This window comes from Bufo gargarizans, chromosome 8 (genome assembly GCF_014858855.1).
Source record: "Bufo gargarizans isolate SCDJY-AF-19 chromosome 8, ASM1485885v1, whole genome shotgun sequence".
NCBI classification, from domain to species: Eukaryota; Metazoa; Chordata; class Amphibia; order Anura; family Bufonidae; genus Bufo; species Bufo gargarizans.
The window spans coordinates 53,189,330-53,215,908 of NC_058087.1; the positions used below are offsets into that span (position 1 = coordinate 53,189,330).

At 43.6% G+C, this 26,579-nt stretch overlaps 1 protein-coding gene across 1 annotated transcript in view; it reads right to left on the reverse strand.

Moving 5' to 3' along the window:
• Positions 1-26,579, reverse strand: part of LOC122945071 (probable S-adenosylmethionine-dependent methyltransferase CRG1) — a 93,725-nt gene that overhangs the window by 19,584 nt on the left and 47,562 nt on the right. The window contains exons 4-6 of the mRNA XM_044303908.1: positions 14,876-15,042; positions 14,573-14,786; positions 12,078-12,178 (exon numbers count right to left, since the gene is read on the reverse strand). Coding sequence (XP_044159843.1) covers positions 12,078-12,178; positions 14,573-14,786; positions 14,876-15,042 — 482 coding nt within the window. The remainder of the gene's footprint in view (positions 1-12,077; positions 12,179-14,572; positions 14,787-14,875; positions 15,043-26,579) is intronic.

Below are 26,579 nucleotides of genomic sequence, written 5' to 3' on the forward strand. Positions count from 1 at the left end.
TAATCTAGTTTTATCTAGATTGATGGAACCTCCTTTTGAGCCTTTGCAGGATCTACCTATTTAAATTTTGTTTTTCAAAACAGCTTTTTTGGTGGCGATTACCTCAGCCAGGCGTTTTGGCGAAATTTCGGCCTTTTGCCCTTATACTAACATCCTGGAAGACAGAGTGCTCATTTAGCCAGATCCCTTCTTTTTAAAAACACAGAAATATAGTGGCAAATCTGGGGGAGCTGCTCAACCCCTAACACTGTAGCGTGTTTTTCATTGGGGGAGCAGCCCCACCGCATGTGGACTGCAGCAAACGACTATCCCCAGCAAAAAATATTTTGCATACGGTGGAGGATGTCGGCGCGGTCCACATGCACCACAAAGGCATCCTACACAAAACGGAGCATTGTGCGGATGAAAATATAATCATAAATCACAGAAAAAATGCACCAAACGGATATGCCACTGACTATACTGGCTAGTCATAAATGCAGATATTAAAAGCTGAGACTTTTGCCAATATATTCCTGTCAGGAAGATATCGGAGCCCACATGCACCACTTCACGGCTCTCAGCATGGCAAGGGGTCCTACCACTACGCTACCTATGGTGTGAACAAGGTCTAAAGGTGATGTAATCCAGCTCACAGCCAAGCTTCCACACAACCGCCTAGCAGGACAACTAGTGCAATGTGAACAAAGCCAGACTGTGAGCCACACCCATATCAGACCATGTGATGGAGGCTACCAGGTGCAAAGGAGAGTGTTTAAATGCCAGGTAAAGGCACATACACTACATATAAAACAAGACAAAAACACAGAAATATAGTGGCAAATCTGGGGGAGCTGCTCAACCCCTAACACTGTAGCGTGTTTTTCATTGGGGGAGCAGCCCCACCGCATGTGGACCGCAGCAAACGACTATCCCCAGCAAAAAATATTTTGCATACGGTGGAGGATGTCGGCGCGGTCCACATGCACCACAAAGGCATCCTACACAAAACGGAGCATTGTGCGGATGAAAATATAATCATAAATCACAGAAAAAATGCACCAAACGGATATGCCACTGACTATACTGGCTAGTCATAAATGCAGATATTAAAAGCTGAGACTTTTGCCAATATATTCCTGTCAGGAAGATATCGGAGCCCACATGCACCACTTCACAGCTCTCAGCATGGCAAGGGGTCCTACCACTACGCTACCTATGGTGTGAACAAGGTCTGAAGGTGATGTAATCCAGCTCACAGCCAAGTTTGTGGTAGGACCCCTTGCCATGCTGAGAGCCGTGAAGTGGTGCATGTGGGCTCCGATATCTTCCTGACAGGAATATATTGGCAAAAGTCTCAGCTTTTAATATCTGCATTTATGACTAGCCAGTATAGTCAGTGGCATATCCGTTTGGTGCATTTTTTCTGTGATTTATGATTATATTTTCATCCGCACAATGCTCCGTTTTGTGTAGGATGCCTTTGTGGTGCATGTGGACCGCGCCGACATCCTCCACCGTATGCAAAATATTTTTTGCTGGGGATAGTCGTTTGCTGCGGTCCACATGCGGTGGGGCTGCTCCCCCAATGAAAAACACGCTACAGTGTTAGGGGTTGAGCAGCTCCCCCAGATTTGCCACTATATTTCTGTGTTTTTGTCTTGTTTTATATGTAGTGTATGTGCCTTTACCTGGCATTTAAACACTCTCCTTTGCACCTGGTAGCCTCCATCACATGGTCTGATATGGGTGTGGCTCACAGTCTGGCTTTGTTCACATTGCACTAGTTGTCCTGCTAGGCGGTTGTGTGGAAGCTTGGCTGTGAGCTGGATTACATCACCTTCAGACCTTGTTCACACCATAGGTAGCGTAGTGGTAGGACCCCTTGCCATGCTGAGAGCCGTGAAGTGGTGCATGTGGGCTCCGATATCTTCCTGACAGGAATATATTGGCAAAAGTCTCAGCTTTTAATATCTGCATTTATGACTAGCCAGTATAGTCAGTGGCATATCCGTTTGGTGCATTTTTTCTGTGATTTATGATTATATTTTCATCCGCACAATGCTCCGTTTTGTGTAGGATGCCTTTGTGGTGCATGTGGACCGCGCCGACATCCTCCACCGTATGCAAAATATTTTTTGCTGGGGATAGTCGTTTGCTGCGGTCCACATGCGGTGGGGCTGCTCCCCCAATGAAAAACACGCTACAGTGTTAGGGGTTGAGCAGCTCCCCCAGATTTGCCACTATATTTCTGTGTTTTTGTCTTGTTTTATATGTAGTGTATGTGCCTTTACCTGGCATTTAAACACTCTCCTTTGCACCTGGTAGCCTCCATCACATGGTCTGATATGGGTGTGGCTTACAGTCTGGCTTTGTTCACATTGCACTAGTTGTCCTGCTAGGCGGTTGTGTGGAAGCTTGGCTGTGAGCTGGATTACATCACAAAACGGAGCATTGTGCGGATGAAAATATAATCATAAATCACAGAAAAAATGCACCAAACGGATATGCCACTGACTATACTGGCTAGTCATAAATGCAGATATTAAAAGCTGAGACTTTTGCCAATATATTCCTGTCAGGAAGATATCGGAGCCCACATGCACCACTTCACAGCTCTCAGCATGGCAAGGGGTCCTTGCTACAGTGTTAGGGGTTGAGCAGCTCCCCCAGATTTGCCACTATATTTCTGTGTTTTTGTCTTCTTTTTACCTAGAGTGGTCTCTTAGGGCCCAAGCCATTATTCTTCCATCCTTGTGTCAGGACCCAAAGAATGAGAAAGAGAGGAGGCTCCACTGTCTAGATGTAAAAAGATGATCAGAATATTTGAGAATCAGTAATCAATGAAAAAAATCCTCTAGGCTTTTTATACAGTTTGGTGGTAAAAATAGAGGTCATAAAGTTTCTTCCAGAACACTATCGAGATGGATAGTAGGGGCCATCACCATAGCCTATTCTTCATCAGGGGAATCGCCCCCTTTCGGATTTTGCTCACTCTACAAGATCCATTTCTACTACTTGGGCAGAAAGGGCTGAAGCATCTCTAGAGCAAATTTGTAGGCTCACTACCTGGAAATCCCAGAGTACTTTCTTTCACCACTACAGATTAGACTTAGGCAGTTGTCCTACCCTGAGCAAGGTACTATTCTAGTCGTCTCTGAAGGATGCTGTCATGGGCATAGGGGAAATTTTAGATTACTTACCGGTAATCACTTTTCCATGAGCCCATGACAGCACCTTCGATATCCCCCCCCCCCCCCACAAAAAAAAAAAAAAAAAAATGATATATATATATCCATACAGTGCTTCCCATAATTATTTATACCCCTGGCAATTTTTTTATTAAAGTTACTTTTATTCAACCAGCAAGTAATTTTTTGATGGGAAATGACATAGGTGTCTCCCAAAAGATAATAAGATGATGTACAAGAGGCATTATTGTGGAAAAAAAAAATTCTCAGCTTTTATTTACATTTGAGCAAAAAGTGTCCAATTCCAAAATTATTCATACCCTTCTCCATAATCAATAGAAAAGCCTTCATTGGCTATTACAGCAATCAAACGCATCCTATAATTGCAGACTAGCTTTTTGCATGTCTCCACAGGTATTTTTGCCCATTCATCTTTAGCAGTGAGCTCCAAATGTTTCAGGTTGGAGGATCTTCTTGCCATCACCCTGATCTTTAGCTCCCTCCACAGATTCTCAATTGGATTCAAGTCTGGACTTTGGCTGGGCCACTCCAAACGATAATGTTGTCTGCTAACCATTTCTTCACCACTTTTGCTGTGTGTTGTGGGGTATTGTCATGCTGAAATGTCCACTGGTGCCCAAGGCCAAGTTTCTCTGCAGACTGTCTGATGTTGTCGTTGAGAATCCTCATGTATTGCTCTTTTTTCATGGTGCCATTTACTGTGATTAGGTTCCCTGGTCCATTGGCTGAAAAACATTCCAAAAGCATTAGGTTCCCACCACCATGTTTGACAGTGGGAATGGTGTTCTTTGGGTTGAAGGCTTCTCCTTTTTTACGCCAAATGAAGGAAACCTCATTGTGACCAAACAATTCAATTTTTGTTTCATCTGACCATAACACAGAAGACAAGAAGTCGTCTTCTTTGTCCAGATGAGCTTTTGCAAAGGCCAAGCGAGTTTTTATGTGCCTTATCTGGAGAAGTGGCATCCTCCTTGGTCTGCATTGTGCAGTGTCCGTTAGATTGTCTGCCTTGAGACATTGCCACCAGCAGAGCCCATATTCACCAGGATGGCCTTGCTGGTGATCCTTGGATTCTTTTTCACCTCTCTAACTATATTCCTGGCCAGCTAAGGTGTCACTTTTGGCTTCCGACCACGTCATCTGAGATTTTCCACAGTGTGGAACATCTTGTATTTTTAAAAATACTTTGCACTGTAGCCACTGGAACATGAAAACATTTAGAAATGGCATTGTAGCCCTTTTCTGACTGAGCAGCCACAATGTGTAGCTGCAGGTCCTCACTGAGCTCCTTTGTCTTAGCCATGACTATCCACAAATAGGGATGAGCGAACCCGAACTGTATAGTTCGGGTTCGTACCGAATTCTGGGGTGTCCGTGACACAGACCCGAACATTTTAGTAAAAGTCCGGGTTTGGGTTTTGTGTTCGTCGCTTTCTTGGCGCTTTTTGAAAGGCTGCAAAGCAGCCAATCAACAAGCGTCATACTACTTGCCCCAAGAGGCCGTCACAGCCATGCCTACTATTGGCATGGCTGTGATTGGCCAGTGCAGCATGTGACCCAGCCTCTATTTAAGCTGGAGTCACGTAGCACCGCACGTCACTCTGCTCTGATCAGTGTAGGGAGAGGTTGCAGCTGCGACGTTAGGGCGAGATTAGGCAGTGATTAACTCCTCCAAAAGACTTCATTCAGTGATCGATCTGCAGCTGTGGATCATTGAACTGCTGCTATTCAATTGCTCACAGTTTTTAGGCTGCCCAGAGCGTTTTTCATTCACTTTTTTCTGGGGTGATCGGCGGCCATTTTGTGTCTTGTGGTGCGCCAGCACAAGCTGCCACCAAGTACATTTAACCATCAATAGTGTGGTTATTTTTTGGCTATATCCTACATCAGGGTCAAGCTGTCACACCAAGTGCATTTAACCATCAATAGTGTGGTTATTTTTTGGCCATATACTACATCAGGGGCAAGCTGAGCCTGTCACCAAGTGCATTTAACTCTCAATAGTGTGGTTGTTTTTTGGCTATATCCTACATCAGGGTCAAGCTGTCACCAAGTGCATTTAACCATCAACAGTGTGGTTATTTTTTGGCTATATCCTACATCAGGTTCAAGCTGTCACACCAAGTGCATTTAACCCTCAATAGTGTGGTTATTTTTTGGCTATATCCTACATCAGGTTCAAGCTGTCACCAAGTGCATTTAACCCTCAATAGTGTGGTTATTTTTTGGCTATATCCTACATTAGGGTCAATCTGTCACCAAGTGCATTTAACCCTCAATAGTGTGGTTATTTTTTGGCTATATCCTACATCAGGGGCTTGGCTGTGCTTGCTATTTTTTTGAGGGGTGAAATACAATTGCCAAAAATAGCAGTACCCTAAATCTGGTGTTTCAGCTGTGGCCAGCCAATTGTAATACTGTCTGCTGTCTGGCAAAGGATTCAGGGTTGAATTACAATTCCCAACTTAGCAATTTCCTAAATTAGTGGTTTCTGCTGCATCAGGGCTACTTTAAATCTATTCATTAAAAGGGCATATACGATTCAAGGTGCAGATAGGGTCATTCTCAATAACTTCACACACACGCTACTGTGTATTTCCAAGTCTAATTCTGTCTGTAAACGTATACCTGTCACCCAGCGCCTAAATACTAGGCCTCAAATTTACATTCATCTAAATCTGTGGTTATTGCTGTGGCTGGTCAAGTTATTTAGTGTCCGTCAAAGCACAGTTTTTGTTCTGGGTTGAAATACAATTCCCAATTTAGCAATTTCCTAATTTAGTGGTTTCTGCTGCATCAGGCCTACTTTAAATCTATCCCTAAAAGGGCATATAAGATTCAAGTTGCAGATAGGGTCATTCTCAATAACTTCACACACACGCTACTGTGCAATTCCAAGTCTAATTCTGTGTGTAAACGTATACCTGTCACCCAGCGCCTAAATACTAGGCCTCAAATTTATATTCAGCTAAATCTGTTGTTACTGCTGTGCCTTTATTAGTGTAATACGGTACCTAAATAGATAGCCAGATAGTGTTAGGTGTCTGTAAAAAAAGGCCTGAATTTGAATCCAATACATTGGGCCAAATAATATTTGTTATTGTGGTGAACGGTAACAATGAGGAAAACATCTAGTAAGGGACGCGGACATGGTCGTGGTGGTGTTAGTGGACCCTCTGGTGCTGGGAGAGGACGTGGCCGTTCTGCCACAGCCACACGTCCTAGTGTACCAACTACCTCAGGTCCCAGTAGCCGCCATAATTTACAGCGATATTTGGTGGGGCCCAATGCCGTTCTAAGGATGGTAAGGCCTGAGCAGGTACAGGCATTAGTCAATTGGGTGGCCGACAGTGGATCCAGCACGTTCACATTATCTCCCACCCAGTCTTCTGCAGAAAGCGCACAGATGGCGCCTGAAAACCAAGCCCATCAGTCTGTCATGCATACCAGGGAAACTGTCTGAGCCTCAAGTTATGCAGCAGTCTCTTATGCTGTTTGAAGACTCCGCTGGCAGGGTTTCCCAAGGGCATCCACCTAGCCCTTCCCCAGCGGTGGAAGGCATAGAATGCACTGACGCACAACCACTTATGTTTCCTGATGATGAGGACATGGGAATACCACCTCAGCACGTCTCTGATGATGACGAAACACAGGTGCCAACTGCTGCGTCTTTCTGCAGTGTGCAGACTGAACAGGAGGTCAGGGATCAAGACTGGGTGGAAGACGATGCAGGGGACGATGAGGTCCCAGACCCCACATGGACTGAAGGTCGTGCCACTGACTTTCAGAGTTTGGAGGAAGAGGCAGTAGTGAGACCAAGCCAACAGCGTAGCAAAAGAGGGAGCAATGGGCAAAAGCAGAACAACCGCCGCCAAGAGACTCCGCCTGCTACTGACCACCGATACTGGGACCGAGCACCCCAAAGGCAGCTTCAAGGAGTTCCCTGGCATGGCACTTCTTCAAACAATGTGCTGACGACAAGACCCGAGTGGTTTGCACGCTGTGCCATCAGAGCCTGAAGCGAGGCATTAACGTTCTGAACCTTAGCACATACTGCATGACCAGGCACCTGCATGCAAAGCATGAACTGCAGTGGAGTAAACACCTTAAAAACAAGGAAGTCACTCAGGCTCCCCCTGCTACCTCTTCTGCTGCTGCCGCCTCGGCCTCTTCTGCTGCTGCCGCCTCGGCCTCTTCCTCCGCCTCTGGAGGAACGTTGGCACCTGCTGCCCAGCAAACAGGGGATGTACCACCAACACCACCACCTCCGTCACCAAGCATCTCAACCATGTCACACGGCAGCGTTCAGCTCTCCATCTCAAACATTTGAGAGAAAGCGTAAATTTCCACCTAGCCACCCTCGATCCCTGGCCCTGAATGCCAGCATTTCTAAACTACTGGCCTATGAAATGCTGTCATTCAGGCTGGTGGACACAGACAGCTTCAAACAGATCATGTCGCTTGCTGTCCCACAGTATGTTGTTCCCAACCGCCACTACTTCTCCAAGAGAGCCGTGCCTTCCCTGCACAACCAAGTATCCGATAAAATCAAGTGTGCACTGCGCAACGCCATCTGTGGCAAGGTCCACCTAACCACAGATACGTGGACCAGTAAGCACGGCCAGGGACGCTATATCTCCCTAACTGCACACTGGGTAAATGTAGTGGGCGGCTGGGCCCCAGGCGGAGAGCTGTTTGGCGCAGGTCCTTCCGCCGCCAAGGATCGCAGGGCAACATTCTTTGCCTCCTGTTGCCTCCTCCTCCTACTCGGCTTCCTCCTCCTCTTCTTCCACCTGCACATCCAGTCAGCCACACACCTTCACCACCAACTTCAGCACAGCCCAGGGTAAACGTCAGCAGGCCATTCTGAAACTCATATGTTTGGGGGACAGGCCCCACACCGCACAGGAGTTGTGGCGGGGTATAGAACAACAGACCGACGAGTGGTTGCTGCCGGTGAGCCTCAAGCACGGCCTGGTGGTGTGCGATTCTGGGCGAAATCTCATTGCAGCTCTGGGACTAGCCGGTTTGACGCACATCCCTTGCCTGGCGCATGTGCTGAATTTTGTGGTGCAGAAGTTCATTCACAACTACCCTGACATGTCAGAGCTGCTGCATAAAGTGCGGGCCGTCTGTTCGCGCTACCGGCGTTCACATCCTGCCGCTGCTCGCCTGTCTGCGCTACAGTGCAACTTCGGCCTTCCTGCTAACCGCCTCATATGCGACATGCCCACCAGGTGGAACTCCACCTTGCACATGCTGGACAGACTGTGTGAGCAGCAGCAGGCCATAGTGGAGTTTCAGCTGCAGCACGCATGGGTCAGTCGCACTGCGGAACAGCACCACTTCACCACCAATGACTGGGCCTCCATGCGAGACCTGTGTGCCCTGTTACGCTGTTTCGAGTACTCCACCAACATGCCCAGTGGCGATGACGCCGTTATCAGCGTTACAATACCACTTCTATGTCTCCTTGAGAAAACACTTAGGGCGATGATGGAAGAGGAGGTGGCCCAGGAGGAGGAGGAAGAGGGGTCATTTTTTGCACTTTCAGGCCAGTCTCTTCGAAGTGAGGCCGGGTACAAATGTGGCCAGCCAGGGCCCACTACTGGAGGACGAGGAGGGCAAGGATGAGGAGGAGATGGAGGAGGATGAGGATGAAGCATGTTCACAGCGGGGTGGCACCCAACGCAGCTCGGGCCCATCACTGGTGCGTCGCTGGGGGGAAACGCAGGACGATGACGATACACCTCCCACAGAGGACAGCTTGTCCTTACCTCTGGGCAGCCTGGCACACATGAGCGACTACATGCTGCAGTGCCTGCGCAACGACAGCAGAGTTGCCCACATTTTAACGTGTGCGGACTACTGGGTTGCCACCCTTCTGGATCCATGGTACAAAGACAATGTGCCCACCTTACTTCCTGCACTGGAGCGTGATAGGAAGATGCGCGAGTACAAGCGCACCTTGGTAGACGCGCTACTGAGAGCATTCCCAAATGTCACAGGGGAACAAGTAGAAGCCCAAGGCAGAGGAGGAGCAAGAGGTCGCCAACTGTGTCACGGCCAGCTCCTCTGAGGGCAGGGTTAGCATGGCAGAGATGTGGAAAAGTTTTGTCAACACGCCACAGCTAAACCACCACCTGATACGGAACGTGTTAGCAGGAGGCAACATTTCACTAACATGGTGGAACAGTACGTGTGCACACCCCTCCACGTACTGACTGATGGTTCGGCCCCATTCAACTTCTGGGTCTCCAAATTGTCCACGTGGCCAGAGCGCGGCAGCAGTCTCTTATGCTGTTTGAAGACTCCGCTGGCAGGGTTTCCCAAGGGCATCCACCTAGCCCTTCCCCTATTCAGCACGGCAGGGGGTGTCATTACAGACAAACGCAGCCGCCTGTCTACAGCCAATGTGGACAAGCTGACGTTCATAAAAATGAACCAGGCATGGATCCCACAGGGCCTGTCCATCCCTTGTGCAGATTAGACATTAATTACCTCCCCTTAACCATATATTATTATACTCCAGGGCACTTCCTCATTCAATCCTATTTTTATTTTCATTTTACCATTATATTGCAGGGCAACCCAAAGTTGAATGAACCTCTCCTCTGTCTGGGTGCCGGGGTCTAAAAATATCTGACAGTGGCCTGTTCCAGTGTTGGGTGATGTGAAGCATGATTCTCTGCTATGACATGAAGCCTGAATCTCTGCTATGGGACCTCTCTCCTCTGCCTGGGTGCCGGGGCCTAAATATATGACAATGGACTGTTCCAGTGGTGGGTGACGTGAAGCCAGATTCTCTGCTATGGGACCTCTCTCCAATTGATATTGGTTAATTTTTATTTATTTCATCTTTATTTTAATTCATTTCCCTATCCACATTTGTTTGCAGGGGATTTAACTACATTTTGCTGCCTTTTGCAGCTCTCTAGCCTTTTCCTGGGCTGTTTTACAGCCTTTTTAGTGCCGAAAAGTTCGGGTCCCCATTGACTTCAATGGGGTTCAGGACGAAAACATTTCCGGGAAGTTTGGCCGAACTTCTCGAACCCGAACATCCAGGTGTTCGCTCAACTCTAATTTTGACCCTTTTTTCTGTTACGCCATTCGCAGTATTGGAAAAATATTTTTATATTTGATTAGTACAAGTGTTTTCAGTCACAGTGATACCCGTGATGTTAATATTTTTTTTGTCAATTATGTATTTCTTTTTTTATTACACGGAAGGGGGGTAATTTGATTTTTTGTTTCTAATTTTATATATTTTTTTATATTTTTTTATTTTTCTAATGATTTTTAAGCTCATATATGAGCCTATAAAATCTATTATTATTTTTTTTTGAATCATCATGTATTTTTAAAATGAGTTTATTACTGCCAATTGCACATTTCTTATGTTGGCCTGCCATCTGGTGGCCAAAATAAGAATTGCAGTATGAATACTGTGGGTCTCGTCAGCGAGATTCACAGCATTCAAAGCAACTACTGACATCCCCATTGGCCCCAGGGAATATCGGTAGGAAGCCTGGAAGCGCAAGCTTGATCACGGCATCTAAAGTCTTTGATTACGGTGATCAGCATTATTGCCAGTCACGGTAATTAACAGCAGGTCTCTGCTGTTTGAAACAGCAGAGATCTGCCGGCCATGATGCATGCTGCACGTGCCAGCGAACGGGTTTAAAAAATAGAACTGTTTAATTATTGACACAATTTAACAATTGGGGGTCGCTCACCAGCTAGCCTGGAGCCCAGCCCACTGTCCACCTCTCAGTGTAAGTATACGCCCAAATAAAAAATGAAAATTGGCTGGCTCACAGTAATTTGCATTTAATTTAGCCATTACATATCATAAAATAAAATACATAAACTATACATACATATAAAAATACCTATAAATAAAAGTTCATTTTGTATCTGGTCCCTTTAAATGCGGAGCTCTTGCATAAAAATTCATGAAGATAAAAAAATACAAAATAGAAGCTTGTTAAAGTTACTTTGATCTTGGCGTGTTGTTTATAGTACCATTGGTTTCTCACTCTGTTAACCATGTTGTTCAGTAATCTGGATGGATATTATACTTATAACACACTTTGTTGGCTGTTTAAATGTATCCACCTTCATAGGTCGCTATAGCACTCTAGATTAATTGTTGCCACATATATACCTTTTTTTTTCGCCCCATAAGACGGGCTTAGTTACCCATAGCAACTAATCAGATTCCACCTTTCATTTTTGATAGCTCCTTTAGAAAACGAAAGGAGGAACTGGATTGGTTTCTATGGGCATTTAAGCCAGATCCACTTTACACCAGTTTCATAAAATTACTTTCACTTTGCTTGCTAATAATTATTTTATATTACATGATTTTTTTCACCATTCATGATTATTTCCTTTCAGAATTCAGGTTTTGTATAACTAGAGAACAATGATTGTGGAAGCTCAAAAGAGATTTCCAAGAGTAAGGGGCAGGATTCAGAAACCTATGTGCACAAGTGGAGAAAAAGACATTAAATGGGTATTCCGATTGTTTGACGTTTGTTTGATTGTGTTAACTATTAGATTGGTAGGGGTCCTACCAGATCAAGAGAACAGAGTCTACGAACCCCCTGCATCCCCACTGATATGCATGCGGCCGCTCCATTCATTTCTAGCGCTGCACTCGGATATCTCTGGAACTCCCATAGAAATTAATGGAGTAGCCATATGCATGTGCGAGTGTCCGCTTCATTTCAGGAGGGCTGCAAGGGGTACAGGGTCCCCATTCTCGTAATCGGTTGGGTCCCAGCGGTCAGACCTGAACTGATCTAATAGTTATTCCCTATCCTGTGGCTAAAGGAGAACTTCAAACAACCGGAATACCCTTTTAAATATGTTAAAACTTACAATTCCTTGTCTTTTAGTGGAATAGCCTCATATATATTTTGGTACTGACAAAGCATGTGCCCTGTGGTTTCATCAAAATACTGGAACAACGTATCCCGCACTTGCCATAAAAACAAAAATAATATAACATAATACAATAATATAACAGGTCTCTTAAACTACAATACAAGAAAATCTCATTGTAACTGACTTTGGAGCCATTCATGCTACTTCTGTCTGTTTCTTATGCGTTGATCCACAAATTACCTGTTAGACCTTATTAATAAAGATTGTAAGCCTTCGCGGGCAGGGCCCTCTCTCCTTCTGTACCAGTTTGCAACTCGTCTTGTTCGTGTTTAGTGCAATTGTCTGTATTAAGTATGCAGGGGTGCACCACCAACGAGGCCAGGTTAGGCAATCGCCTCAGGCAGCATCAGGAAGGGGCAAGAGGGGGGCAGCAGAAGGGCCATGGGCAATGAGTGCTTTCATTGTGGCAAAGGGGTTAGGTTAAGAAATTGGCATGGGGGGTGCCGTTTCAGTTTTTTCGGCTCAGGCAGCAGAAAGGCTAGGTGCACCCCTGTATGTACAGTGGATATAAAAAGTCCACACACCCCTGTTAACATGTCAGATATCTGTGATAAAAAAATCAGACAAAGATAAATCATTTCAGAACTTTTTCCACCTTTAATGTGACCTATAAACTGTACAACTCAATTGAAAAACAAACTGAAATCTTTTAGGTAGAGGGAAGAAAAAATATAAAAATAAAATAATATGTTTGCATAAATGTGCACACCCTTAAACGAATACTTTGTTGAAGCACCTTTTGATTTTATGACAGCACTCAGTATTTTTTGGTATGAGTCTATCAGCATGGCACGTTTTGACTTGACAAGATTTGCCCACTCTTCTTTGCAAAAACACTCCAAATCTGTCAGATTGCGAGGGCATCTCTTGGGCACAGCCCTCTTCAGATCACCCCACAGATTTTCAATCGGATTCAGGTCTGGGCTCTGGCTGGGCCATTCCAAAACTTTAATCTTCTTCTGGTGAAGCCATTCCTTTGTTGATTTGGAGGTATGCTTTGGGTCGTTGTCATGCTGAAAGATGAAGTTCCTCTTCATGTTCAGCTTCCTAGCAGAAACCTGAAGGTTTTGTGCCAATATTGACTGGAATTTGGAACTGTTCATAATTCCCTCTAGCTTAACTAAGGCCCCAGTTCCAGCTGAAGAAGAACAGCACCTTGGCATGATGCTGCCACTACCATGCTTCACTGTGGGTATGGTGCTCTTTTGGTGATGTGCAGTGTTGTTTTTGCGCCAAACATATCTTTTGGAATTATGACCAAAAAGTTCAACCTTGGTTTCATCAGACCATAACACCTTTTCCCACATGCTTTTGGCAGACTTCAGATGTGTTTTTACAAAATGTAGCCTGGCTTGTAGGTTTTTCTTCGTAAGAAAAGGCTTTCGTCTTGCCACTCTACCCCATAGCCCAGACATATGAAGAATACGGGAGATTGTTGTCACATGTACCACACAGCCAGTACTTGCCAGATATTCCTGCAGCTCCTTTAATGTTGCTATAGGCCTCTTGGTAGCCTCCCAGACCAGTTTTCTTCTCATCTTTTCATCAATTTTGGAGGGGCGTCCAGTTCTTGGTAATGTCACTGTTGTGCCATATTTTCTCCACTTGATGATGACTGTCTTCACTCTGTTCCATGGCATATCTAATGCCTTGGAAATTCTTTTGTACCCTTCTCCTGACTGATACCTTTTAACAATGAGATCCCTTTGATGCTTTGGAAGCTCTCTGTGGACCATGGCTTTTGCTGTGGGATGCAACTAAGAAAATTTTAGGAAAGACCAACTAGAGTCACTGAACTTTATTTGGGGTTAATCAGATGCACTTTACATGATGGCCGGTGTATGCTGACTCCTTTTTAACATGATTTTGAATGTGATTGCTTAATTCTGAATACAGCTACATCCCCAGTTATAAGAGGGTGTGCACACTTATGCAACCACATTATTTTAGTGTTTTTTGTTTTCTTCCCTCCACCTAAAAAGAGTTTGTTTTTCAATTGAGTTGTACAGTTTATAATGTCACATTAAAGGTTGAAAAAGTTCTGAAATGATTTATCTTTGTCTCATTTTTTTTACAGCACAGAAACCTGACATTTTAACAGGGGTGTGTAGACTCTTTATATCCACTGTATGTGCACCCCTTTTTTTATATGTACAGCGCCATGGAATAAATGGCACTTTAATAATAATAATAATAATAGTAATAATAAATAATAAAGAAATGTACAATCTATAATAACATAGATTGGAGTTAAACATGGATGTGCATCTGTTCTGTATAGATGGAGCTTGGTCCTTCAGAATCAATTTCTCTGGTGGGCCTAAAAAACCTCAGTTTGTATGCAAATGCAACACAGCAGAATTCTACTATACACAATAAAAATGTATACATTGTATCTGCATTATCACTAATATTCATCAGCATGTTACCTTTGACATTACTGCGTTCAGATCACGTGACAAATCCTTGTATTCAAGCTCAATGTCCGGAGATACAGCATGTAAAGCCAGGCATCCATTTGTTTTCAGTACTCGAACTGACTCATTTAGAAACTTGTCTATTGTGAACCAATGTGCAGCAAGTCCAGCATGCACCAGGTCCACAGAATCATTCTTCACAGGTATCTTCTCCGCTGAAGCCACCCTATAGACAGAAGAGAGATTCCCAGGGTGACTGAGGCCATCAAATCCTCATTATATTAGCAGAACTAGTAATTCCAGCACAGTACTCACATGTACGACACATTGTTGTTTGCGGATGTACTTTGTTTAGCCAAATTTATTTGGGATTCACTCATGTCTATTCCCAGGACATTTTTGAAGTGAGGAGCTAGAGGTAAAGTGTAGCGTCCAGTCCCACAGCCAACATCCACCAGCATTTCAAGAGGCTGCCCATTTGTCTATAGAGAAGAACAGAGTAAAGTAAAGCTGATGTTCTTTATAAATACATTTGGGTAGCTTTACTATTCTTGTGTTATTTTGAGACAGCGTAATCTTAGACTTGATGACCTAAAAATCCACTTGTTTTTCCCATTTATGTGAGCTGATGAATGGCTCACCTTTACCACCTATTAGCTTACTCCATAACTGAATTTTGCAGAACTAATTTGACACATTTTGGGTGCACATTGGCATGTTCCAATCCACACTTTGTGGTAGGCTACACCACTGCCCTGGTAAGCCACGCTGCATCAGACAAATTTAAAAAAACCTTTAAAGGGGTTGTCCAAGTTCAATAAAAATTTTGCCGGCAACAATAAATGTGTTGAATCAAAAGAAGTGATGATTACCATTTTCACCCCTACAGCTTCCTGCGCCATGTTCCAATCCTCTGGTTAAATGGCCCAGATTGTAGCTTCTTCCAGTTTGGGCCATTAGAGCAAGTGACAGTGCAGGGCCTAGACTGGGCTGCAGTAGAAAAGGGCAACCCAGCTCAAAGCCTCTTAGTGACTTCTGTAAAGCATACTGGTGGTCACTAAGGGGTTAATATAGCTTGTCTCCATGGCATATGTGCTCAGGAGTTTGCCTTCAGTGCCTGAATACACAATTAAGCAGATTGATCATCTGTGTAATGAGCTCTATATCCCAAACTGGATTTTATGGACATGTACTGTAAGTACAGCAACCTGTTCAATAAAGGAGCAGGGAGTTTTCCTGCCATTAGGGGGAAGCCCCCTGTTGGCTGCACTGCATAGCCTAAAGCAGGGATGGGCAAACTGCGGCTCTCCAGCTGTTATAAAACTACAACTCCCAGTATGCCCAGTCTGCCTACAGCTATCAGCCTACAGCAGGCCATGATGGGATTTGTAGTTTTACAATAGCTGGAGATCCGCAGTTTGCCCATCACTGGCCTAAAAACACTGATATTAGCAAAACACCAGTAGCTTAATATGTGTGCCAGTATACAATGATTCACCAAATCTACAACCACACACATATGCTATAGATTCATTCTTTATTGTTTAAAAAAATAATATATATATATATATATATATATATATATATACACACATAATTGTGGACAGATTACATTTATTGGCAGTGACTACAGGACAATACTTCAGCAAAAATAGTTCCCCCCCCCCCCCCCTCCCACTGGCGACAGGACAATGTTTAAAAGATCTGTGCACAATATCCATAGCACTATTGTACAGCCACTAATAACAGGTAAGTCCAGACTACAGATGATCAGCTGTGCTAGTCAAAATCAAATAATTATCACCCTTTTATAATAGCAGAGCTGAAGTTATAATAAATTACTTGGACTTACCTAAGCATACTTCCATATATATTGCCACCAGGCAGCTCAGTAAATTGTGACACTCAGATAGGTGTAATAAACATACAATATATGTATGTACGGTATGTGCTGTATAGAGCGTAAAACATGAAAAAAAACACCTATTGTCATATACTGCTGTAAAGGTTACCTGCTGTTAAAAGTCTCCCAAAGGGGATGCTTACATATCCATAACCTTATCTCAACATCTATGAAGGAAAATGGAAAAATGTGAGAGATGTTCATAGTACCCTAAATTTAACATTGAGGCCTCTTTTTTCCATTTTACTTCCCCGTCTCCCCCCTCCCCCCTTCCCCTTTTCTTTCCCCTTTTCCTTCCTTGTCCTTTCCCTCCCCTTTATTTTGCTGAATTCTGTCTCCTGATCGTTCTCTCGTATAGGTTTTATACATGTGCAATTATTTGATTTATTCTAATAATTTATTTTTGTTTTTATACAGATGGATATACAAATATTTACAACAATGAATTATCTCCTTGAAAGCTATAAGATAGCAGGACCAGACAGGTGGCCTTGGACAACTTTAGTTTTTCAGCTTTTTTTATAATGATGTATGTATGTAATTGGAATGGAACATATGACACCACAATCATGAATAAGACTATGCACAATAATTTGGGGGCCTTTGTCACAGTGGACATTGACACCCTTTTGGAGGACATGTACCTGTGTTCACTGTACCCATAAGATATTATACAGTCTGCAAATGTTGGATGCTGTGACTGAGTGATTAAGGATAGGGACACGGATGCGGAGTCGTTTCACGGCAACAACGTTGCCCCATAACCCCGAAATTACACGTTGTCCCCAGACAGGTGACCCCTGGGGAGGACTCCTTGCACCCTGAATGAGTATTTGACTGTTAAGGATAAGTGGACTGTGATGTGTTGCACATGGTGAGTTCATCACCTGAATTATTGATATGTAAGGTTACGGGAGCAAGCTCTAGTGGGTGATGATGGCGGGATGCCACTAGCCCGATTCATACTATTGTTTGACCCCCTTCCTTCAGTAAATACCAAAGAAATATTGCAGAATGCATTGTTTGTGTGCGAATGGCGGTCATGTGAAGGAATTATGTGATCGGCAGACTAAATTCACCTTGTTATGGGCCGGAGAATGCTCAGTTGATATTTAGTGCTATGTCGCCATCTTGATTGTAGGCGCCTATGTGCTCTATGTGATATGATACTCTAGCGGGATGAGAAATACTCCACGCCTGCGCAATACAATGTCTCGGACACCGACCAGGTCCTGCCGTCTCAAGCTGCTCGTGAGATCTTTTGATTATTGAGCAATTTGTTTTTAACATACACAATCATGTACACCTGTGATGCGATATTGGTTAATGAAGGGTCCTTTATGATATGTACTGTAAACACATGAATTTATGTATATAATACCGGCACATTGCACTTTATGACTTATTGTTTGCTTATATGGGTTATAAAATTATGTACTCTGTATGTATACAATTTTTCTATGGATTTTAACACTGTTTTTGTGGATATTGATTATTAATAATTGTTTAAACGCCTTGTTAATCATGTATGCTATATAAGCACTTGAGTTTGCACTTTGTAGTATGGCTTGACAAAGGCTCCATGGAGTGAGCTGAAACGTTGCTGCTAACACATGGGTTAATAAATCACCCACTGTTTGATATGGATTTTGAGTGTGGCCTTGGCCTTTTTTTGTATATATATATATATATATATATATATATATATATAGAGAGAGAGAGAGAGAGAGAGAGAGAGAGAAAAAAAGTCCAGTGGGAGCACCAGCCAGAGCGTGGGTGCACGGTCCAAAGTAGGGTAGCGGCAATCCCCAGTAGTATAGGAAAAGAAGAAGTAGGACTGCACTCCGAAATAGTGATAAAAAGCAAACTGAAGTTTATTCACCCATATTATGGCAAGTCTTGCGACGTTTCGGCTCACAAGAGCCTTTCTCAAGGGAAAAGACCTTGAGAAAGGCTCTTGTGAGCCGAAACGTCGCAAGTCTTGCCATAATATGGGTGAATAAACTTCAGTTTGCTTTTTATCACTATTTCGGAGTGCAATCCTACTTCTTCTTTTCATATATATATATATATATATATATATATATATATATATATATATACAGGGAGTGCAGAATTATTAGGCAAATGAGTATTTTGACCACATCATCCTCTTTATGCATGTTGTCTTACTCCAAGCTGTATAGGCTCAAAAGCCTACTACCAATTAAGCATATTAGGTGATGTGCATCTCTGTAATGAGAAGGGGTGTGGTCTAATGACATCAACACCCTATATCAGGTGTGCATAATTATTAGGCAACTTCCTTTCCTTTGGCAAAATGGGTCAAAAGAAGGACTTGACAGGCTCAGAAAAGTCAAAAATAGTGAGATATCTTGCAGAGGGATGCAGCACTCTTAAAATTGCAAAGCTTCTGAAGCGTGATCATCGAACAATCAAGCGTTTCATTCAAAATAGTCAACAGGGTCGCAAGAAGCGTGTGGAAAAACCAAGGCGCAAAATAACTGCCCATGAACTGAGAAAAGTCAAGCGTGCAGCTGCCAAGATGTCACTTGCCACCAGTTTGGCCATATTTCAGAGCTGCAACATCACTGGAGTGCCCAAAAGCACAAGGTGTGCAATACTCAGAGACATGGCCAAGGTAAGAAAGGCTGAAAGACGACCACCACTGAACAAGACACACAAGCTGAAACGTCAAGACTGGGCCAAGAAATATCTCAAGACTGATTTTTCTAAGGTTTTATGGACTGATGAAATGAGAGTGAGTCTTGATGGGCCATATGGATGGGCCCGTGGCTGGATTGGTAAAGGGCAGAGAGCTCCAGTCCGACTCAGACGCCAGCAAGGTGGAGGTGGAGTACTGGTTTGGGCTGGTATCATCAAAGATGAGCTTGTGGGGCCTTTTCGGGTTGAGGATGGAGTCAAGCTCAACTCCCAGTCCTACTGCCAGTTTCTGGAAGACACCTTCTTCAAGCAGTGGTACAGGAAGAAGTCTGCATCCTTCAAGAAAAACATGATTTTCATGCAGGACAATGCTCCATCACACGCGTCCAAGTACTCCACAGCGTGGCTGGCAAGAAAGGGTATAAAAGAAGAAAATCTAATGACATGGCCTCATTGTTCACCTGATCTGAACCCCATTGAGAACCTGTGGTCCATCATCAAATGTGAGATTTACAAGGAGGGAAAACAGTACACCTCTCTGAACAGTGTCTGGGAGGCTGTGGTTGCTGCTGCACGCAATGTTGATGGTGAACAGATCAAAACACTGACAGAATCCATGGATGGCAGGCTTTTGAGTGTCCTTGCAAAGAAAGGTGGCTATATTGGTCACTGATTTGTTTTTGTTTTGTTTTTGAATGTCAGAAATGTATATTTGTGAATGTTGCCGAATAATTATGCACAGTAATAGTCACCTGCACACACAGATATCCCCTTAAAATAGCTAAAACTAAAAACAAACTAAAAACTACTTCCAAAAATATTCAGCTTTGATATTAATGAGTTTTTTGGGTTCATTGAGAACATGGTTGTTGTTCAATAATAAAATTAATCCTCAAAAATACAACTTGCCTAATAATTCTGCACTCCCTGTATATACTGTATATTAAACAATAAAGAATGAATTTATAGAATATGTGTGTGTTTTGAATATTTGGTGAACCATCACTGGCCTAAAGAAAAGTGTACACCCTGTGCCTAGATACTTACAGTCAGGTCCATACATATTGGGACATCGACACAATTCTAACATTTTTGGCTCTATACACCACCACAATGGATTTAAAATTAAACAAACAAGATGTGCTTTAACTGCAGACAGTCAGCTTTAATTTGAAGGTATTTACATCCAAATCAGGTGAACGGTGTAGGAATTACAACAGTTTGCATATGGGCCCCCCACCAAAAGTAATGGGACAGAATAATAATCATAAATCAAACTTTCACTTTTTAATACTTGGTTGCAAATCCTTTGCAGTCAATTACAGCCTGAAGTCTGGAACGCATAGACATCACCAGACGCTGGGTTTCATCCCTGGTGATGCTCTGCCAGGCCTCTACATCAATCAGTTCCTGCTTGTTCTTGGGGCATTTTCCATTCAGTTTTGTCTTCAGCAAGTGAAATGCATGCTCATTCGGATTCAGGTAAGGTGATTGACTTGGTCATTGCATAAAATTCCACTTCTTTCCCTTAAAAAAAACTCTTTGGTTGCTTTTGCAGTATGCTTTGGGTCATTGTCCATCTGCATTGTGAAGCGCTGTCCAATGAGTTCTAAAGCAGTTGGCTGAATATGAGCATATTAATATTGCCCGAAACACTTCAGAATTCATCCTGCTGCTTTTGTCAGCAGTCACATCATCAATAAATACAAGAGAACCAGTTCCATTGGCAGCCATACATGCCCACGACATGACACTACCACCACCATGCTTCACTGATGAGGTGGTATGCTTAGGATCAAGAGCAGTTCCTTTCCTTCTCCATACTCTTCTCATCCCATCAATCTACTACAAGTTGATCTTGCTCTCATCTGTCCATAGGATGCTGTTTGAGAAATTTAAAGGATTTTTTAGATGTTGTTTGGCAAACTCTAATCTAGCCTTCCTGTTTTTGAGGCTCACCAATGGTTTACATCTTGTGGTGAACCCTCTGTATTCACTCTGGTGAAGTCTTCTCTTAATTGTTGACTTTGACACACATACACCTACCTCCTGGAGAGTTCTTGATCTGGCCAACTGTTGTGAAGGGTGTTTTCTTCACCAGGGAAATAATTCCTCTGTCATCCACCACAGTTGTTTTCCATGGTCTTCCGTGTCTTTTGGTGTTGCTGAGCTCACCGGTGCATTCCTTCTTTTTAAGAATGTTCCAAACAGTTGTTTTGGCAATGCATAATGTTTTTGCTATCTCTCTGATGGGTTTTTTTTTTTTTTTTTTCAGCCTAATGATGGCTTGCTTCACTGATAGTGACAGCTCTTTGGATCTCATCTTGAGAGTTAACAGCAACGGTATGCGAGGCGAGGTGGTGGATGATAGGTATGTTTCACCTCGCATGCGCTCTGTTGTCAGGGACTGAACCGGAATCCGGCCCGGGTTTTTCCAGCCCCTGTGGCAGGCTTGGTTCCGGTCCAGAGATTGTGGTCCACTGGAGTTCACCTCTAGGTGGACTTTAAATAAACCGGAAGAGAGCACAACAGGGCAGTCATGTGCTGAGTCTCAGGACTGTAACCTGTGTTGCTGAAGAGAGAGCTATGTTTGGATGCAAGAAAAGCAAAAAATTTGCTTTACCATTTGTGTTGGCGGTGTTGGGGAGCAGCCCCACACCGTATAGTCAGGACACGACTGTACAGCTTAGTGCCGGACGACAAGGATTTACTTTATGTTTTGTTTGTTTTCTGCTGTACAAACCTTTTTGCCTAAATAAACCTGGAAACCAGCCAGATTTTCAAGGATACTGCCTGCTTATGGACTGTCTGTTTCAGAAAAAGGTGATCCCCACGAGATAATCTCCCACAGGGGGTATTCCCATCACAATGATCCCTGTTAAATCTGTTAATGATTTGACAGTGATCAATTTTGTAGATACATTTTATTACCTAATTCCCACCCTTTTTGAGAAAATAAGTCCCCTCTTACCTAATTGTTGTCTTTTGTCTCCCCTAGTTACGGCCACCTCTCGCCTGTCAAATCCCGTGGCTGCGCTTGCGCAGAAGACTGAATATTTTCTCCCGGCCGGGCCGCGCAATGTCCTGAACGCGCATGCACCATGATGACTTCTTCCTGGCCAGTATAGTAGAGAGCTGCGAACACGCACGCCAGCTCTCTACTATATACAGGCATTGAAGACAGCCCATGGCCCGGCTGGGAGAAGACCTCAATCAAGCTGACTGAGCCCGCCCAGCCGAATCTAGGAAGTGAACATCGCGCTCGCCTCAGGTAAGTATGAAAACTGTTGATGGGAATACCCCTTTAATGAAAATTGTGAATGTCTACTTTTTATACTGATTTAACATGTTAGTTACTTATCCTGCCAGTCACAGCAGAATGATGTCGATGTCACATCTGAGTTTGATACCGTGCCTTTGGGCCAGGGCTCAGCACATCCCTTCTGCTCCTCTTTGTGGCCCCAGAGAAGCCTTTCATTTGCATAATCTCAGTTTTCACTACCCTCTCCTAGTGGCTGCCTTCTTTTTTTCGTAAGAGGTTACAATGCACTACGTGTTATGACAAACATTCAAAGCAGACCCAGGAGGCAGAGGCGGGGGACCCAAATTCATAGCTTTGTTAATGGTGGTGATTGGCGATAGTAGTGGCACTTGTAGCCACATAGCCACAGTGGTGGCAATAAGAGCAGTAGTAGCTGTGCTAACAGGGGCACTTGGAGCAACTACAGAGAAGGGAATTGGCAGAGGAGCCAAGTAAGCCACCAAGATAGGGTATCAGTCTGTTAAAAGTGGTGGGAGGACTATGACGATGGTTATGTGTTGGACAGGACCTGAGAGCTGGATCGAGATGCTGAGGAGGTGATAAAATTATAGGAGGAGGGTGGTGGCCGCAGTGACAATAAAGAGCAGACGCAACATGCTGCAAAAACCTCCAAAATAAACTGTCAGGGCAAGATCTGCTTTTAATGTGGTCAGCTCAAGAAGTGATGATACCACTGATACAGTGGGTGCATGCTCAAAACATGCTAGATCTAGGTCAAGCTCTGCTGCCACTAGCTCTTTGCGAGTATCTTCCATTTTTCTTTCTCCACAAGGTTGGCCCATAAAACCACTGTCATGTGCAAGATTTTCAGGATCAAAATAAGCCATGGGCATTCAAACACAAACATAGGTACCAGGCCTATTGCAGCACATGAGGTGGTATCATTGGATTCAGTGGAAAAATAGATATGGCCAGCATTCCAAATCATAACAAGTCTGTCCTCTTTCTCCAAGTCTTCTTTTGTGGCATCTAGGCTGCATCCACAAATAAGTATGCTCCATCGCGAGACATCCATAATGGAATGTGTGGTTACAAGAAAGCTATTGGTGACCAGAAATGAGCTTGTGAGCAGCGGAACTTTCTCTCAGCCAAATTTCTTGCGGTGCTGTTGTTGCCATACCACTAAGTCATGGCTACTGTGGTGCAGCTCCGTACCTTAACCACAATTTAAATCAGGAGGCATTTACTGGCCAGCTGTCCATAAAATGTGTCTTGTCATTCTCCAAATGTGGTGCACTTCTCCACCTTCACCTAAATCAAATTCAGCAGGCATTAATTAATAGCTCAAGCCAGCTGTCTGTAAAAATTGTCTTGTGGTTCTGGTAATGTGGTGCAGTTCTGCACCTTCACCAAAATGTTATTCTGCTCTATGACAGTTGCCTATTTTTAAAATGGTCCAGTTTTCTGCCCCTTCCCTGGCACATACACTGTTCCCACCCCCAGACAGGTTGTAATGTAAGTGGCCAGAAAAGGCCCACTTTTCTCTCGTTGTACTGTCTTGTCCAGCCAAATTCTATGTCGATTGAGGGAAATCCATCATGAGGGGAATATTTGAAGTCAGTTTTGCTTGAGTCTTTGTTGGTTTCTTTATGCCACATTTATCAAAGGTTGCATGTTGCTTAATAAATTTGTCTTATCCTTAAGGCCTCTTTCACACTACCTTTTGTTTCCGTTTTGCGGGCCGTTTTTTGCGTATATACGGAACCATTCATTTCAATGGGTCCGCAAAAAAAAGGAATGTACTCCGCATGCATTGTGTTTCCGTATCTCCGTTCTGTGCAAAGATAGAACATATCCTATATTTGGCCGCAAATCATGTTCCGTGGCTCCATTAAAGTCAATGAGTCCACAAAAAAACCTGAATGCATACGGAAATGCATCCGTATGTCTTCCGTATCCATTCAGTTTTTTTCGGAACTATCTATTGAAAATGTTATGCCCAGCCCAATTTGTTCTATGTAATTGCTTCTTTTTTTCGTAAGAGGCTACAATGCACTACGTGTTATGACAAACATTCAAGGCAGACCCAGGAGAGAGAGGCGGGGGACCCAAATTCATAGCTTTGTTAATGGTGGTGATTGGCGACAGTAGTGGCATTTGTAGCCACATAGCCACAGTGGTGGCAATAAGAGCAGTAGTAGCTGTGCTAACAGGGGCACTTGGAGCAACTACAGAGAAGGGAATTGGCAGAGGAGCCAAGTAAGCCACCAAGATAGGGTATCAGTCTGTTAAAAGTGGTGGGAGGACTATGGTGATGGTTATGTGTTGGACAGGACCTGAGAGCTGGATCGAGATGCTGAGGAGGTGATAAAATCATAGGAGGAGGGTGGTGGCCACGATGACAATAAAGAGCAGAAGCAACATGCTGCCAAAACCTCCAAAATAAACTGTCAGGGCCAGATCTGCTTCTAATGTGGTCAGCTGAAGAAGTGATGATACCACTGATACAGTGGGTGCAGGCTCAAAACATGACAGATCTATGTCAAGCTCAGCTGCCACTAGCTCTTTGCGAGTATCTTCCATTTTTTTTTCTCCACAAGGTTGGCACATAAAACCACTGTCATGTGCAAGATTTTCAGGATCAAAATAAGCCATGGGCATTCAAACACAAACATAGGTACCAGGCCTCTATTGCAGCACATGAGGTGGCATCATTGGATTCAGTGGAAAAATAGATATGGCCAGCATTCCAAATCATAACAAGTCTGTCCTCTTTCTCCAAGTCTTCTTTTGTGGCATCTAGGCTGCATCCACAAATAAGTATGCTCCATTGTGAGACATCCATAATGGAATGTGTGGTTACAAGAAAGCTATTGGTGACCGGAAATTAGCTTGTGAGCAGCGGAACCTTCTCTCAGCCAAATTTCTGGCGGTGCTGTTGTTGCCATACCACTAAGTTGTTGCTACTGTGGTGTAGCTCCGCACCTTAACCACAATTTAAATCAGGAGGCATTTACTGGCCAGCTGTCCATAAAATGTGTCTTGTCATTCTCCAAATGTGGTGCACTTCTCCACCTTCACCTAAATCGAATTCAGCAGGCATTAATTAATAGCTCAAGCCAGCTGTCTGTAAAAATTGTCTTGTGGTTCTGGTAATGTGGTGCAGTTCTGCACCTTCACCAAAATGTTATTCTGCTCTATGACAGTTGCCTATTTTTAAAATGGTCTAGTTTTCTGCCCCTTCCCTGGCACATACACTGTTCCCACCCCCAGACAGGTTGTAATGTAAGTGGCCAGAAAAGGCCCACTTTTCTCTCGTTGTACTGTCTTGTCCAGCCAAATTCTATATCGATTGAGGGAAATCCATCATGAGGGGAATATTTGAAGTCAGTTTTGCTTGAGTCTTTGTTGGTTTCTTTATGCCACATTTATCAAAGGTTGCATGTTGCTTAATAAATTTGTCTTATCCTTAAGGCCTCTTTCACACTACCTTTTTTTTCCGTTTTGCGGGCCGTTTTTTGCGTATATACGGAACCATTCATTTCAATGGGTCCGCAAAAAAACGGAATGTACTCCGCATGCATTGTGTTTCCGTATCTCCGTTCTGTGCAAAGATAGAACATATCCTATATTTGGCCGCAAATCATGTTCCGTGGCTCCATTAAAGTCAATGAGTCCACAAAAAAAAACTGAATGCATACGGAAATGCATCCGTATGTCTTCCGTATCCATTCAGTTTTTTTCGGAACTATCTATTGAAAATGTTATGCCCAGCCCAATTTGTTCTATGTAATTACTGTATACTGTATATGCCATATGGAAAAAACGGAACCGAAACGGAAACACAACAGAAACAAAAAAAACGAACAACGGATCTGTGAAAAATGTCCCGCAAAACACTGAAATAGCCATACGGTAGTGTAAAAGAGGCCTAAACCTAACTTTTGTGTAGAAAAAACTACTCATTTTATTACTCCACCCTCCTACTAGATGCAAATTTTTGTGAATTAAAAAAAAAGTCTCATTGATAAATTTGGAATGATCTTTGTGAGCTAACCACACAAATTTTTCCACATATGTTCCAAAACTGGAATTAGGGGTGTAAGAATGCAAGCAAGTGCAAAAGGTAGCAAAAACCCTATTTTGTGACTTTTTGAAGCCAGAATTCTGGAATGAAGGCATGCTAAATC